The sequence below is a fragment of the Prosopis cineraria genome, unplaced genomic scaffold (genome assembly GCF_029017545.1).
Source record: "Prosopis cineraria cultivar Desert tree isolate PC_DT_omini unplaced genomic scaffold, ASM2901754v1 PC13, whole genome shotgun sequence".
NCBI lineage: Eukaryota > Viridiplantae > Streptophyta > Magnoliopsida > Fabales > Fabaceae > Prosopis > Prosopis cineraria.
In genome coordinates, this window is record NW_026555344.1 from 5,692,161 (window position 1) to 5,706,760 (window position 14,600).

At 30.2% G+C, this 14,600-nt stretch overlaps 1 protein-coding gene and 1 long non-coding RNA gene across 3 annotated transcripts; one reads left to right on the plus strand and one right to left on the minus strand.

Moving 5' to 3' along the window:
• Positions 1-4,396: 4,396 nt before the first annotated feature.
• On the minus strand, positions 4,397-7,145 carry LOC129290175 (uncharacterized). The gene is made up of 3 exons (XR_008588271.1): positions 6,829-7,145; positions 6,620-6,743; positions 4,397-4,666 (listed from the first exon to the last, which is right to left on the minus strand). It is a non-coding gene; the product is annotated as an uncharacterized LOC129290175 (long non-coding RNA).
• A 2,918-nt stretch (positions 7,146-10,063) lies between these two features.
• On the plus strand, positions 10,064-13,310 carry LOC129290432 (putative disease resistance protein At5g47280). Of its 2 annotated transcripts, none has more exons than XM_054927192.1 (5): positions 10,064-10,879; positions 11,055-11,407; positions 11,492-11,847; positions 11,942-12,189; positions 12,275-13,310. In XM_054927192.1, the coding sequence occupies exons 1-5, from the start codon at positions 10,252-10,254 to the stop codon at positions 13,120-13,122; spliced, it is 2,433 nt and encodes an 810-aa protein (XP_054783167.1). In that variant the 5' UTR covers positions 10,064-10,251; the 3' UTR covers positions 13,123-13,310. The 2 variants fall into 2 exon arrangements, with proteins under 2 accessions (XP_054783167.1, XP_054783168.1); XM_054927193.1 differs by having other exon boundaries at positions 12,008-12,189.
• Positions 13,311-14,600: the final 1,290 nt, after the last annotated feature.

A 14,600-nucleotide genomic window follows, 5' to 3' on the forward strand; every position in this document is an offset into this window, starting at 1 on the left:
TGACAGTAAAAATTGTGAAAAATGTCAAATCACAAAAGTCAGATTAGATGGGGACATTATATATAGAACTCAGAAGATAATTTGTGGAAGTCAACTAAGGACCTATTTGGATATCTCACATTTAAATTTTGAATTGTGCTTTTGTACTCTCTAAAAATCAAATGTTATTTGAATAAAAATTTGAGAATGAAATTGCTTTCTTAAAGTGCATTTGAAATGTTATTAAAAGTCTATTTTGTAAAAGTACATTAGAGTTATTTTCGCATTTGAAAAAGCTAGTTGAGCATGTGATAAGATAAGTAAAATTTTTAAACTTTTTATATTACCCTTGTTCTTCATCTGTTATTACGGACCACAAAAATTCACATACTACTCTAACCTTTTGCGTTATTTTCTTTGTTATTTTGCCAATGTTCTAACAAAAAGAATAAATTATTTTCTTGTTAAAAAATAATTTTTTATATCTTTTGATATTTAAAAATTATTTATAAATCTTTATATATATATATATATATATTCTTCAACATATAAAATTTTATACTCCCTTCGTTCAAAAATGTAAGGTATTTTTTGAGGAGTTGGATATTAAAAAATGTAATATATTTTTAGTCTTTAGAGATGCAATCATTACCTTTTTTTTTCAAAAGTGTCCCTATTAATAATGACTTTATATTTATTATAGAGTATTTAATAGGGATAAATATGAAAAGATATGGTTAATTAGAAAGTAGGTAACTACTATATTGGGGGGTGAGATTTGGTTAAAAATGCCTTACATTTTTAAATGGAGGGATTATTATTTTATTATATATTATTAACCATTTTAAATTTTATACCATTGTTTATATATTTTTAATAAATCAAATTATACATGACAAAAATTACATATAATAAATTCTATATCTCTTTTTTAGTAACTATGCATTTAAAATTATTTTTCATTTTACATCATCCAAACATTTCTAATAGAGCACCCTTTTGAAATTTTTTATCACATTTTTTAAATATTTTTAATATATTAAATTTATATAACAAAAATTATAAATCATTATAAATCAATGTTTTTTTCGGTAATTGTCTATTTAAAAGCACATTTCACTATATATAATTCAAATAAATTTTAATTTATCAAATTGACTTTTGAAAAATATATTCAAACACAAATTTCATTACAACAACTGACTTTTGTCAAATAAATTTTTAACAAATTGAAAACCAAACATACACACTCTAAGAAGGACATTGACTGTGAGCAATTAGATGTGCTACATGAAGAATTTAGAAATTAAATTGACATTGACATTGTGCTTACCCTCCACAGCTTGAAACCAAGGCCGCTACCAAGGGTAGTTAAAAGTGTAATTTGGTTCGATTGTGATCAAAACACATGAACTAAACCAACAATCTATCTGTACAAAAAAGTAACATTTGATGGACTTTTTATTAAGATTAGTTTGATTTGGTTTTTAGTTAGTTTGATTTGTTTTAATTTATACATGCTTGGATTAAATTTCAATTTTTTCTAACATATAAAATCGTATACTAAGACTAAAGCATGATTTTTTTTTTTACTTTTTCCCCCCTTTCATTTTCCAATTTCAAGTCATATTATGGACTTTATCATTTATGAATGAAAATGAACATCATATCCATAATAAAAACATTTAAATTTTATTATCAATAAACATCAATAGTAACACAAGTTAAATTGCATTATTAACATGGGAGGTGTCCACGTTTAGTACCCAATTGTGCCCAGAACAATATTATCTCTAATAGGAGGATACATGTGAGAAATAAAAAAAAAATTGTTTTGAATCAAAAAAGAAAAAATTCTATATCTAAAATTATCTAAAAGATCATTCTTAAAGAAATATGAGTTTATGCATTTGACTCTCTAATAGCAAGATTGAGAAAGGAAGAGTGAGAGATCCTATTAAAGTAATTTGGGTTTTGGTTCAACTTTAGTTAAAGTTAAAATTAAAAAAGATAAATACTAATAATCTAATATTAATGATATATAGAAAATACATTTAAAATTATAAAAAATATGGTTCAAATTTGGTTAAGATTTTGAAAAAAAAGAAATCAAAACTTGAACCAAATTCCATTTGGTTTTTAAATTTATAAAACCAAAATTTTAAAATTTATAAAACCAAACTAAGTTTTAATAATAATCAATTTTATTCAATTTTCATTAAATTGGTTTGATATAGTCAGTTTTGTTCAATTTTGCCAACCCTCAATTGCTAGATTAAATATGGTGCAGAAAAAGTAAGTCTAGTTCGTTTGCCAATGACACATGCTTCTCTCTTCTTTCAGACTCGATGAAGAAGGCTTCGAGCATTGTGGGAAAATGTCTCGTCCAGACTCTCTTCAATGATCAACCCACAAAGAAGGAATAAATATTTAGATAGACTAAGTATAAAACATCATTTATAGTGTGTTTAACAAAAACATAATATTTACATGACATTAAATATAAATTAATTTTGATATTAATAATAGTAGAGAGAAAAAAGGCAAGAAATCAAATATACGTTCTGATATAAAAATAAAATTAATTTAAAAAATATCACACAAGATTTTATTTAGATTACTTAGAGTATTTTAATTAGATAAAATATAAATGAGGTGGTGGACCTGGCCTACTTAAGTATTTTTCTAAAGAAGGAAGCATCATAACCAATGTTTTCAAAATGAAACCGAATATTGAATTGAAAAGCTCAGTGGTTTACAGTTCGCATGGTCGAATCGATAATGTAATAATTAAATTAATATATATATATATATATATATGTATATAATAATCTAAATATAAGAAATAAATGTGAAATTGCAACTTAACTTAACAATAAAACTAAATATTTTAAGTTTATCATGATTTAACAAGTCATATTATACAATAAAACATCAAATGATTAAAAAAATTGATAAAAAATAAAAAGGGCATTTTTTTAACAGTCCAGTTTTTAAAAATCAGATTCGATTCTCAGCTTAATTCAGGTTTTCAGTCCGATTGCCAATCTAAAGTGGCATAATCCAGCCCAACTTCATAAATAATTTTTTTGGCTTAATTGAGCCATTAGCCTAACCGATTGACTGCTAACCAATTCAACTGTCTGGTTCGATTCGATTTTTTAATCATCGATCATAACATAAGATAGAAGCATACATACGCTTGGTTTGGTGCTCATCAACTTGATAATATATGCACCTTCAAGATTTTAATTTGGACAATTTAAATTTAAAGATTTTGTTTTATACTCTTATCTTATGTTTATTAAAATAAAAATTTTAATAAATTTACTTTATCACCAATTTAAATAATATAGTTTTAATTTTGGTGGTCGAGTTTAATATTAAAATTTTTTATAATTTTTTATTAATTAATTATCTAGATATACTATAGACAATTTAGATCTAATATTAAAATTTTTTAGATTTCTTATAAATTTTTATTTTGATATAATAATATTAAAAATAAAGATAATCTTTAAACTAACACCTTTTAAAATTGAAAAACAATTGCAAGACCACTTTAGCGAAACAGCTCCGGCACGATCTGGGAGTCCGAGGTAAGCCCCTCTTCTATCACTACACATAGTAGAATTATAATTAATGTCGGAAGAGTTTTTGTTCCAGTTCTATCTAAGATATATCCATACTACTTAGAGTAATAAATGAATAATATATTTATCTTGATTTCCATATACCTAGTCAATATCCTTCAAATGGAGTAGTGAATTGAAGTATGATGCCAAGCACTTGTCTGGATGAACAGATTGGTTCGGCGATAATATCTTCACCACAGATTCATGGATTGAAAGCAATGAGGTTGTGGCAGAGCAATTGGTTAAGGAGTTGAGTGAGAAAGGGAATGATGAGGCTGTGTATTTCCGGTGCTGGATAATTTTCAGCCTGGATTCATAGGACCTGTTGAGCAGTGCATGGGTCGGATATCATCAAATCCTTAAAAAGGGAAAGTGGTGGTAGAGGGGGAAAAGCAGGAAAGAAGAAAGCAGAAGGAAGGAGGAAGAAGAAGCAGAGGAGGAAGAAGTAGAGTAGCGTGGGCAGAGTTTCGATCAAAATTCAACTAACGTCCATCTCCTTAACGTTAACAAAAGGGTTGAAGATCTGTTTTTTTTTTTTTTTTTTTTTTTGTGATAGCTTCCGGTATCCCAGCCCACAAACGCAGGGCCAGACTAATCCGAACTGAGACTGTCACGCTCCGAAATATGAGAGTAGTCGACATGAAATGTGCACTTAAACACACACTCCTTACGGCTTCGATTAAAAAAAATTCTAAATTAATACATATGACTTACTATCAGCTTGATTATATACATCAAATTTTATTTTTCATATAATCAAAATATCAAACTTCATGTAAAAATTTCAACAATACCTTCCCTATAAGTAGGATCTCCAAAATCTCTATAACAAAAATTTTACAATTTATACCCAGCAATATCAAGCTCTACTCCACAACAACAAATAGACTATATAACAAAGAGAATCAAGACCCTAACTATAGTCTATGTGGAGCACTTAATCATATTTTTCATAATATAATTCATAAATTTATATTTACAGAACAAATCTCCACCGAGCTCAGCAAAAATCCCTCATTGGAAAGCAGGACGTACAGTGTCAACTACGCTATCTGAGGGCAAAATAACTTTTCAGTGAATAACATCCCAACCATAATATTTTGTAGAATCACAATAAATAAAATACAATAAATATATAAATTACATAAGAAAATAATTCAATGTAAGCAAATTGGTCTACTTAGAATAAAAGATCTATATAACTTCAATAACAAAAACATTTAAATCTATAATGATAAAACAACTTTAACATTTAATCTTGACAAATCAAAATAATTAAATAATAAATAAATAATAATAACAATATTTACTAATTGAAAATCATTAAATATGAAATCACCAACTAAAAATTCATATTTCTAGGAATTTATTAGAACAATTCACAAATATCGATACACAGTCCATGAGGGTAAATAACCAAATATGGCTTATGCCACGAAACAAATGTGGACACATAATCCACGAGGGTTAGTAACTAAATGCAGCATGAGCTACGAAACAAATGTGGATACACAATCCACGAGGGTAATATTAACCAAACACGGCTTGAAGTCATGAAACAAATGCTGGTGCAAAACCCACGAATAACAAACATGAGTAAGATGCTCATGAAAGTCGAACTAACTAGTTATAACCATGACACGCCAAGAGCTAATGGAACTGCCATTAGCAACCAGTGTCCTGTATAAAATCCTCTTCAAATCCATTTTTAAATATGCAAGAAGATCATCAATAATAAAATACAGTTCTCATCTTCAAAATTAAACTCGCATGAATAGCTTTAAGCATTAAAAACCTTCCCAAAATAAAATTTCATAACAAATGCCTATGGTTGGCATTTATTAAGTAACTCAAAAATAACCATAGTTGATAGAAATAATCTAATCAATTTTGACAATTTTCTTCGTAAGGAAAAAACACATACATATGCCATAATTCAAATATCTTTCAACATCTCTTTATAATTTCTCAAGATAAAAATAAAAATAATTTAACTAACAAAGCATTAAGTGTGTAATATAATTGTTATTGAATGATCTATGTAAAAAATATCTTGAAAAAAAATTTCATTGATAAATTAGTTGGGATACTATCTACTTACCTGCAGTGTTTCCAAATTTCAAAATTCCTTTTAACTCCTATCAAGACCTTTTTTTTTTCCGCACATCCTATAAGAATATGAATAATTGAAACTTTAATTAATTTCCTATAATTTATAAAAACTTCTTTTCACTTCTAATACAATCCCAATCAACTACAACCATTCAAAATTTATCAAAATTCATCTCTTAAAATTTATCCAATTATCATCATTTATACCTATAATTTTTTCAATATTGCTCAAGCCAAACCAATCTATTTACTTAAAAAATGATTATCTCTTAGGCTTGCCTCAAGAACCTTAGGTGTATTACTTCCAATCATTCAATTAAAACTTTCTAATCTTAAATCTCTTATTCAGTAATTTATCAACATCTATATCATTCCCAATAATTCAACTTACATATTAACTTCATAATTAAATTTCTTTGTAAGGTTCAAGTTCATAGATCAATAACATTCAAACTAGACATACTTCTTTTAAGAGTCAATAAAATCTCAGAAAATATATATTCAAGCAATCTTCTCCTAACAAGCATTTTATCGACATTTATCATGCCTTAATTCTCAAACTAATACCAAACATCTTCCCTTTTCATCTCATCTCCCACAAATTACAATATTGATATTGAAATTAATCAACCAACCCAATTCCAATCCTTTAATAAAAAAAAAAAAAAAATCAGCTACTCTTTAAAGAAAAATTAAATATATTTCCCCCTTCTATCAGTTCTAGCATGAATGCATTTATCTATTAAAAATCAGATTCATAAACTCAAACTGCTGATCAAACACATTTGTCCCCTCATAACTTGCACGGCGGCAATGGAATAAATAAGAAATCACAATCAAACCAAGTAGCACACAAAGAACAATGAAGAAGTGAAGGATTAGAATCTCTCTACCTCATATTAACCATGGCAGAACAAAAAAGGGAGAAGGACGAATCTGTCATGCTAAATAGGGGAAGAGGAAAGGAACCTTGTACATTGAACCATAGCAGCTCGGACAAGAGAGGAGAACTATTTTCTACAGCACAAAGCAAGGAGGAAGAAGAATGAACAAGGACGCACACAGACAGCAAACAACGACAACCAGAGGAAGAAAAACTCACAATGGAATTTCACAGCAATGGTGGACAGAGTAGTTGCACCTGTCGACAACGGCAAGCTGACTGGCAGAGGAGGAAGAAGAACTGATAGCAACCAACTCAAACACACATGCAGGGGAGGAACTGAACGATGACAGAACAAGGAAGAGGAGAAAATTGTGGCAGCAACGATGAACGGTGCTCTCTAACAGACCCACGCCGGCGACGTTGAAGACTCAAAAGGAAGGGCGGAGAACGTCGGTGGAATTCGAGAAAAGCTGAGGTTGAGGGTTCTAGAATCTCAGATCTATCCTGCTCTCTCAGCTTCTATAAAAAGAATGCAAAATTGGAACGAAGAAGGGGAAATAAATCTGATGGGACCAACGACCTTATAGTAATTTTATAAGAGCTGAATAATAACCCCACTCTTGTCTCTGTAGGAATCGAATCGAATTTGTAACTTCAAACTTACTATCAAAGGTACTTGCTACTAAACCATCAATTTATCTTGATAAATTTACCTCAAAATATCTAAAAATATATTTAACCTATCTTATCATTAATTTAAAAAAAAATTTTTGAGTTGTTATAGAGACCGGGGTTGGCTCATATTGGAGGAAACCTCTACCACACCCCTCTTTAGAGATTTATTATACTGGTTGCATTCTTAAAATTTGAACTCGAGATCATTGATTAAGTTAGAAAGACCCCATATCAGTCAACCTACGCGTTCCATGGTTAGTGGAAGATTTTTTCGACATACTCTCATGGTACGAATTTTTAAAAAATAGTTTATGAATAAATTTATACTTTTTAGCCTTATAATTAAAATAGTTTTAATCATCCTTATCTAGTCATAATTATTAATATTTTTTCTTTGTTTCAATTTATAAAATAATTTTGGAATTGATTCAATATTTTAAAATATAAAATAATTTGATAAAAATAAAGTTTTATTAAATATTTATTTTAATATTATTTTTTAATTATATTTTTTATTTAAAATTATTAAATGAAGAATATTTTTAAAAATTTTACATTTTTATCTTGATATAATAAAATTGGACGAAATGATCCTGCCAAATTTTATCAGTGCAATCAATCACTGATAGAGAATGAGAATAGACAAAGTCTGCGACGTAGCAGTTGTCCAACTTGTGGTAAATCAAATAAAGTGAGGGAGTGAGCATTTGGTTGTGCGGGGGATGTTTGTCCATCACATGACTCTCATTCACCAGCCTCAATCTTGCACGTTACTGGTAGCCAGTAGGTACGTACCAGGGTTGGTGAATTCTCAATGCGACGATGACTTTCTTTGAAATAATACTCCATATAATTGATATATTTAATAGATAAAAAAAAATACTCCACTAATTACTTTGAAGGTTTTTCTGTTGTCCCGTCAGTTGACCTCGATCCAGTCTTCTTAGTTTTTCTATCCCCCATAATTTACAACACAATTAAATGAAAAGAATAACAATAAAATCTCAAAACTTAAAATTTATGAGAGTTAAGTTGTCACAATTTTTTTAAAAAATTTAATTATGGATATTAATTTAAACAGTAATCTTAATTATAATTAATAGGTAGAATTTATTTTAATTTTTTTATCAAAACTTAACTATTATAAATTTATTATTTTAAGAGTTTAATGTCATTCTTCCATTAATTTATACGCACACACATACATATATCTTGAAATGAAAGAAGTTAGGTTAATCCGTTACAATAAAAAGAATAAAACAAAAGATTTTAAAGTCCTGTTTGGTTTTTATTCTTATTTTTTGTTTTTAAAAACTGTTCTATAATATAATTTTTAAAATTATTTTTTAAAACAAAATAAATTAAAAATCTGTTTGGTTAAGTCAATTAAAAAACAGTTTTAAATTAAAAAATGACTGATAATGATAGTTATAGATAATTAATGGTGATGATTAATAATAGAAGTTAGTCAAGATAACTATAATTTTTAATAATTAAATGTAATGTATTTTAAAAATAAAAAAAATAAAATGAAAACAATTTAAAGTTGTTTCTTTTTTTTTGTTTTTAAAAACAAAAAATGAAAATGGTTTTATAAACAATCAAATAAAAAATACTTATCCAAACAAGTTTTCTAATTTTTCTGTTTTTAAAAATAAGAAAATAGTTTTTAAAAATAGAAAACAAACATGCGCTAAGTGACTATTAATCTCAACAACGTTGAGGGTAAAACATAAATTTATATACTTTCTTTGTTTAAAAATATAAAGTATTTTTTGAGGAGTTAAATGTTAAAAAATATAAGATATTTTTAGTCTTTCGTGATATAATTATTATCTTTTTTTAAAGTGCCTCTATTAATAAATAATTTTATATTTATTATATGATGTTTAATAAGAGTAAATATAAAAAAATAAAATTAACTTAAAAATAAGTAATTATTTTATCAAAAGTGGCATACAGATCAAACACGAAAATTTCCTGAAAGGCCAACTTGTTAATCGAGTTGGTGATAGGGGGGAAAAAAAAAGACAGGTTATTCTCTTTACTGTCCTTATATAGTAATGAGTAAAATTTATTAAGCAATTACTCCCCCAATTTAAAATATAAATATCTTTTAATAATAATTTATATATAAATAAAATATTTATTCTTAAAAAATATATTTTATTTTTTTACTCTTAATTTCAATTTTCATGAGTGAGAAGAATGTAAAAAATTCACATACACAAGAATTTAGAATAATAAATACAAAGAATAAAATAAAATAAAATATAAATACTTAGTTATTTATAATTTGAATTAATATTAGTTAAAAAATAATTATATTTTAAATTGGAAAAAGTAGTGGAATATTTTTTTAATTATGTTATAAACATAAATTATATGTCTGTATAATATATTTAAATATTATAAGGTCCATTGATAATTTAGCAAAGAAAAATGATAATATATTTAATCATTATTTTTATTTTTTAAATTTTTAATCAACCTTATAATATTTAATTATGTCGTATAGTATTTCAACATAATTTTTTCTTTCTTTTACACATATTTATAAATAAAAAAAATAATAACAACAGATCCATTTTAAAGTGAACACAGTAACACAAGTTTATTTTTTATTTTTTATATATCTTTGATTGATAATAATTTTATTTAAAATACGGTTAAATATTTAATGTAAATATTTTTTTAATCAAAAATTTTTTCTTGATTACAGTTTTTATCAAATATTAAAAGCGAACTTTCATGGAACTTTCAAGCTGCTTTCTCAGGCCGGCGGACAATGAGACAACACCATTGACTAAATTGCTGGGTGTCCTCCAGTTTATGCCTTTGTGGTCTTCGTTTTCTATCGCTCAAAATTGCGAGACACCTAATAACCGGGCTGAAACATATTAGCTTTTAAAGCCAACACTGCTAAATCAAGATTGAAACTTGCAGAACCCTAGTTGGTCTCCGATGGCAGAAGTAGTATTTCTGGCGACAGCCGGGAAGAAGCTGGCCAACGAGATAGGGAAAGAGCTTTGGGATTTAATCAAAAGGGGTCCAAAGCATCCAGAAACAGCGCAACGCCTCGAGACCGCCATGGAATTGTTGGGTCCATTGTTTGCAAATATTGAACAAAAGTCCAGGGAGGCGAATGTGGAACCTCGGGTGATAGAGAAGCTCCAGGAGAGTATGAACAAAATACGAGACGCTCATCTTAAATGCTCCGAAGTCGGGTGGTGTTTCTGGCTGGCGCCATTTTACCAGAAAGAAATGGAGAAAGCAGTGAATGAAATGAAAGAAATCATAGAGTATTTTTTGCCTGTTCAGACGGCAGCGAATGTGCTCGAATTGCTCATCATCGCGCGAAATGGGACTTCAGATCAGACCAATCCTACTAGGAGACAAGAAATATTAATAAAGAGCGATCTTGAAATATCTCTGCCTGAGTCTACCCTGGAGTTGCATGCTCCATTGTTGGGAAAATTGAAGTCTTTCGTCATCATGGATGGTGGTGGTCAGATCCTTAACTTGACTGGCTTTGCCGGCTCCGGCAAGACCACCTTAGCCAAACAGCTCCGTCATGATCCGCAAGTCCGAGGTAACCCCCTCTTCTATCACTATACACCGTAGAATTATAATTAATGATGGAAGAGTTTTTGTCCCCGAGCACGCATTTTCATCCTATTTATCTTGATTACTATATACCTAGTCAGTATCATTCAAATGGAATAATGAATTGAAGTGTGATGCCGAGGACTCATCTGGATGAACAGCTTGGTTCAGGGATAATATCTTCGTCGCAGATTCATGGATTGAAAGCAACGAGGTTGTGGCAGAGCAATTGCTTCAAGAGTTGCGTGAAAAAGGGAACAATGAGGCCGTGTTTCTGGTGCTGGATAATTTTCAGCCTGGCTTTGTGGGACTTGTTGAGCAGTGTATGAATTGGATATCATCAAGTTCTAAATCTAGAATTTTGGTGATTTCAAGAGTTGATATCCCAGAATTGGGCACCCGAGAGACCATGACACCACTGGATGAAGATGCTGCAATCGAGCTTTTACGTCACATTGCAAAGCCAATTGGCCCCACCTCCTTCAATTTACCTGAAGAACGTATTCTCCAACAGGTCCTTTCTCTCTAACATTGGTTCATAATTAATCATCTTATTTTCAGAATTTAGCGAAAAGGATCAACTTGCTTCTATCATCAGGTTGTGGGAAGTTGTGGAGGTTTCCCGTTAGCGATCAAAGTACTTGGCGGTGATCTCAGGGGTAGGCATCCTGATATCTGGAGAAAGAAGTCGAAAGAGTTGTCACGGAGCGGAGACTATTCTCCTTCAGGGGCGCTTACCTATCTCCATAACTCATTAAGTGTTTTGAAGGATTTTCCAGCCGTTAGAGAATTCTTCATGGACCTTGGCTTGTTCCCTGAAAATGAAATTATCCCTATTACTGCCTTAAGCGACATATGGGCAGAGCTTTACCAGGATGACGATGATGGAATAGATGTGATGAGCCACATCCGCCAATTGGCATCCATGAATTTAGTTGATAAGGTGGTTCAAAGGTAAATATACTTCTGCCAGCTCATCAAATAAACTTTGTCTCTTATGTATGCATCCCATTTCTTGAGTTCGTGCATGATATTGTCACTTAACCAGGCGAATTGTAAGTGATGAAGACTATAGCCACAGTAACTACATCCTAACCCAGCATAAAATTCTCAGAGAGTTGGCCAACAAATATTCAAGCGAGGGCAAAGTATTGGAGAGGAAAAGACTAATTCTTGGGAATGATCCTCCCCAAGGGTGGCCGCAACAGACGCAGAGCTGGTTCTGTTCCTTTCTATCACTCCTCGTAGGATCAACACGGCAAAGGACAGCTGCTCTTGTATTATCTATATCGACTGGTTTGTTTAATTTTCTCTCTTTTGACTTCCCACTTATAATTTCTTATTATTTGGCTAATTTCATATATTATTATCTATATTGCAGATCAAAACGTCACTCCAGATTGGTGCGACCATATTCAACCAACTGAAGCTGTGGTTCTGGTTTTGAATATTTTCAAGACTTCAGACTACAAGTTACCGGAATTCATGAAGGCAATGGGAAACCTGAAAGTTCTTATACTCACCGGTTATGCTTACTGTTTCACAGAGTTAAGAAATCTCGAGCTGCTTGCTTCCTTAAGGAGCCTCAAGAGAATCAGATTGCAGCATGTTTCTGTTCCGTCCTTTTGTGACTTGAAGAACGTGACCAAGTTGTCATTTTACTGTTGTCAAGTGAAGAAGGCTTTTGAGGATAGTTCCATCGAATTCTCAACAGCTTTGCCAAAACTAGAAGACTTGATCATTGAGTATTGCAGTGATTTGATTGCGTTGCCTTCTGGGCTCTGCTCTGTTGTTAGCCTGAAGAAACTCAGCATCATTAGCTGCCACAAATTTACTGGACTGCCCCAAGGAATTGGGAGGCTTGAGAATCTGGAATTACTGCGGATTAGTTACTGTGCTGATTTTGAAAATTTGCCAGAGTCAATCACGCAGATGAGTCGTCTAAGCATCCTGGACATCTCACATTGCGTAAGCCTGAGGGAAATACCAGACAAAATTGGGGAGCTGCAGAATCTAAGAAAGCTTTATATGACAGGCTGCTCAATACATGAAGTGCCAGACTCGGCCATGAAATTGGAGCATTTAGAGAAGGTGATATGCGATGACTGTACATCTCATTTATGGGAAGTGATCAGTTCAGAGCTACGCAACCTCAAGGTAAACACTGCCCAGACAGACATTACCTTGAATTGGCTTTTGGGCTCTGGCTTCCAAGGTTTTATCCTTTAATTAAAATCACAAACAAACTGCTCCATTGGTTTTGCTTGTTTCGTTTCATCTTTTGTCGTTTGAATCAATCATTTTTTGCTGTAAACTTGCACAATCCTGTTATGTGACTTAGACAGATGTTTGTGTTTGATGTCCACTAAAATATATTTAAAATAAACTGTCATGCAATTACATCATGTTTATGAGTTTCACTTTTTCTCTCAATTTATTTTTATTTTTTAATAATTTTATACAAATTTTATAATCATGAAATGATGGCATTTAATCTAAAAGATTCAATCATTTAAATTCGTAAACTTGGATTACAGACAGTAAAAGTTCATTATTGATTTTTCTTGTTTCTTTTCATTTTTAATTTTTTTGTTGTTTGAATGAATCATTTTCTACCGTAAATTTGTACAACCGTGTATGTCACTTGAAAACTTTGAGATGGATTTTGGATTTGACGTTCACTAGAATAATATTTTGTCTATTTATAAATTACTCCCATCATATTTTGTAAGAATCAAAGAAATTCTAAATTTGATTATTTGTTTAAAAATCAACAAGTTTCTGACTTTGTTCCTATTAAATATACATACTTTAAAAATCAAATACTTTAGCATTTAATAACCTTTTCAATATTTAATAAGAGCAAGAAGGTAAATATGGAATATAATAATTATTGAGATATCATTTAAATAGGACTAAAACAAATATTTTCTCAATCTTATAAATAGGATTAAAGGAGAAAGTAATAATTTTAATATTGATACAGACATGAATTAATTATTGTGATGCTAAAATAAGCGCTAATTGTTAATTAAAAATTAATTAATTAAGTATTCCAATTTATTTACAATAAAAAGTCTCTTAATCATCCTTGATTCTGTCAATTTTATCAGTAAAACGAATAATTAAACATGACATAGGATAGCAAAACGTACCACCAAAGGGCTGTCCATGTGTTGGTGAGTGACCATTGGTTGTGCGTGGGATGTTAGTCCATCACGTGACTCTCATCCATCAGCCTCAATCTTGCACATTTCTAGTAGGTACGTCCTAGGATAGGTGAATTCTCAAAACCACAACGACTTTGGGTGATACTCCATATAATATATTTAAGAGATGACATAAAATAATATTCATGGATTAATGATTTCGAGCAATTGTGGTACAACCTCACTCGTCTGAAAGCTTCACTAATTAAAAAGGTAATCACGTTCGAGACCTAATCTCACTGTTTGATGAAAATATTTTCTTCAAGTTAAATAATTTTTTCCAAGTTTGTCCTATTAATTGACCTAAATAGTGCACGGCTTCAGTCATCATTTTCAGTCTCAATTGCCAGCTCGGATTTTAACACTTCCATATAATTGGTTTATGATTTAATTCCATGTCCTTTTCTCTTATCATAACAGCGAACCTTCCCGGAAGACCAATATTTTCATTGTTGCTAACTTTTAGGGTCTCTGGGTCGGAGTAGGTGGAATTGGAAT

Excerpts from the sequence above, each read along its gene's own strand:
- LOC129290432 (XM_054927192.1), top strand. The coding sequence starts at position 10,252 with ATGGCAGAAGTAGTATTTCTGGCGACAGCCGGGAAGAAGCTGGCCAAC. Across the intron at positions 11,408-11,491 it reads AAGAACGTATTCTCCAACAG|GTTGTGGGAAGTTGTGGAGG; the intron begins GTCCTTTCTCTC and ends TTCTATCATCAG. Across the intron at positions 11,848-11,941 it reads GTTGATAAGGTGGTTCAAAG|GCGAATTGTAAGTGATGAAG; the intron begins GTAAATATACTT and ends TCACTTAACCAG.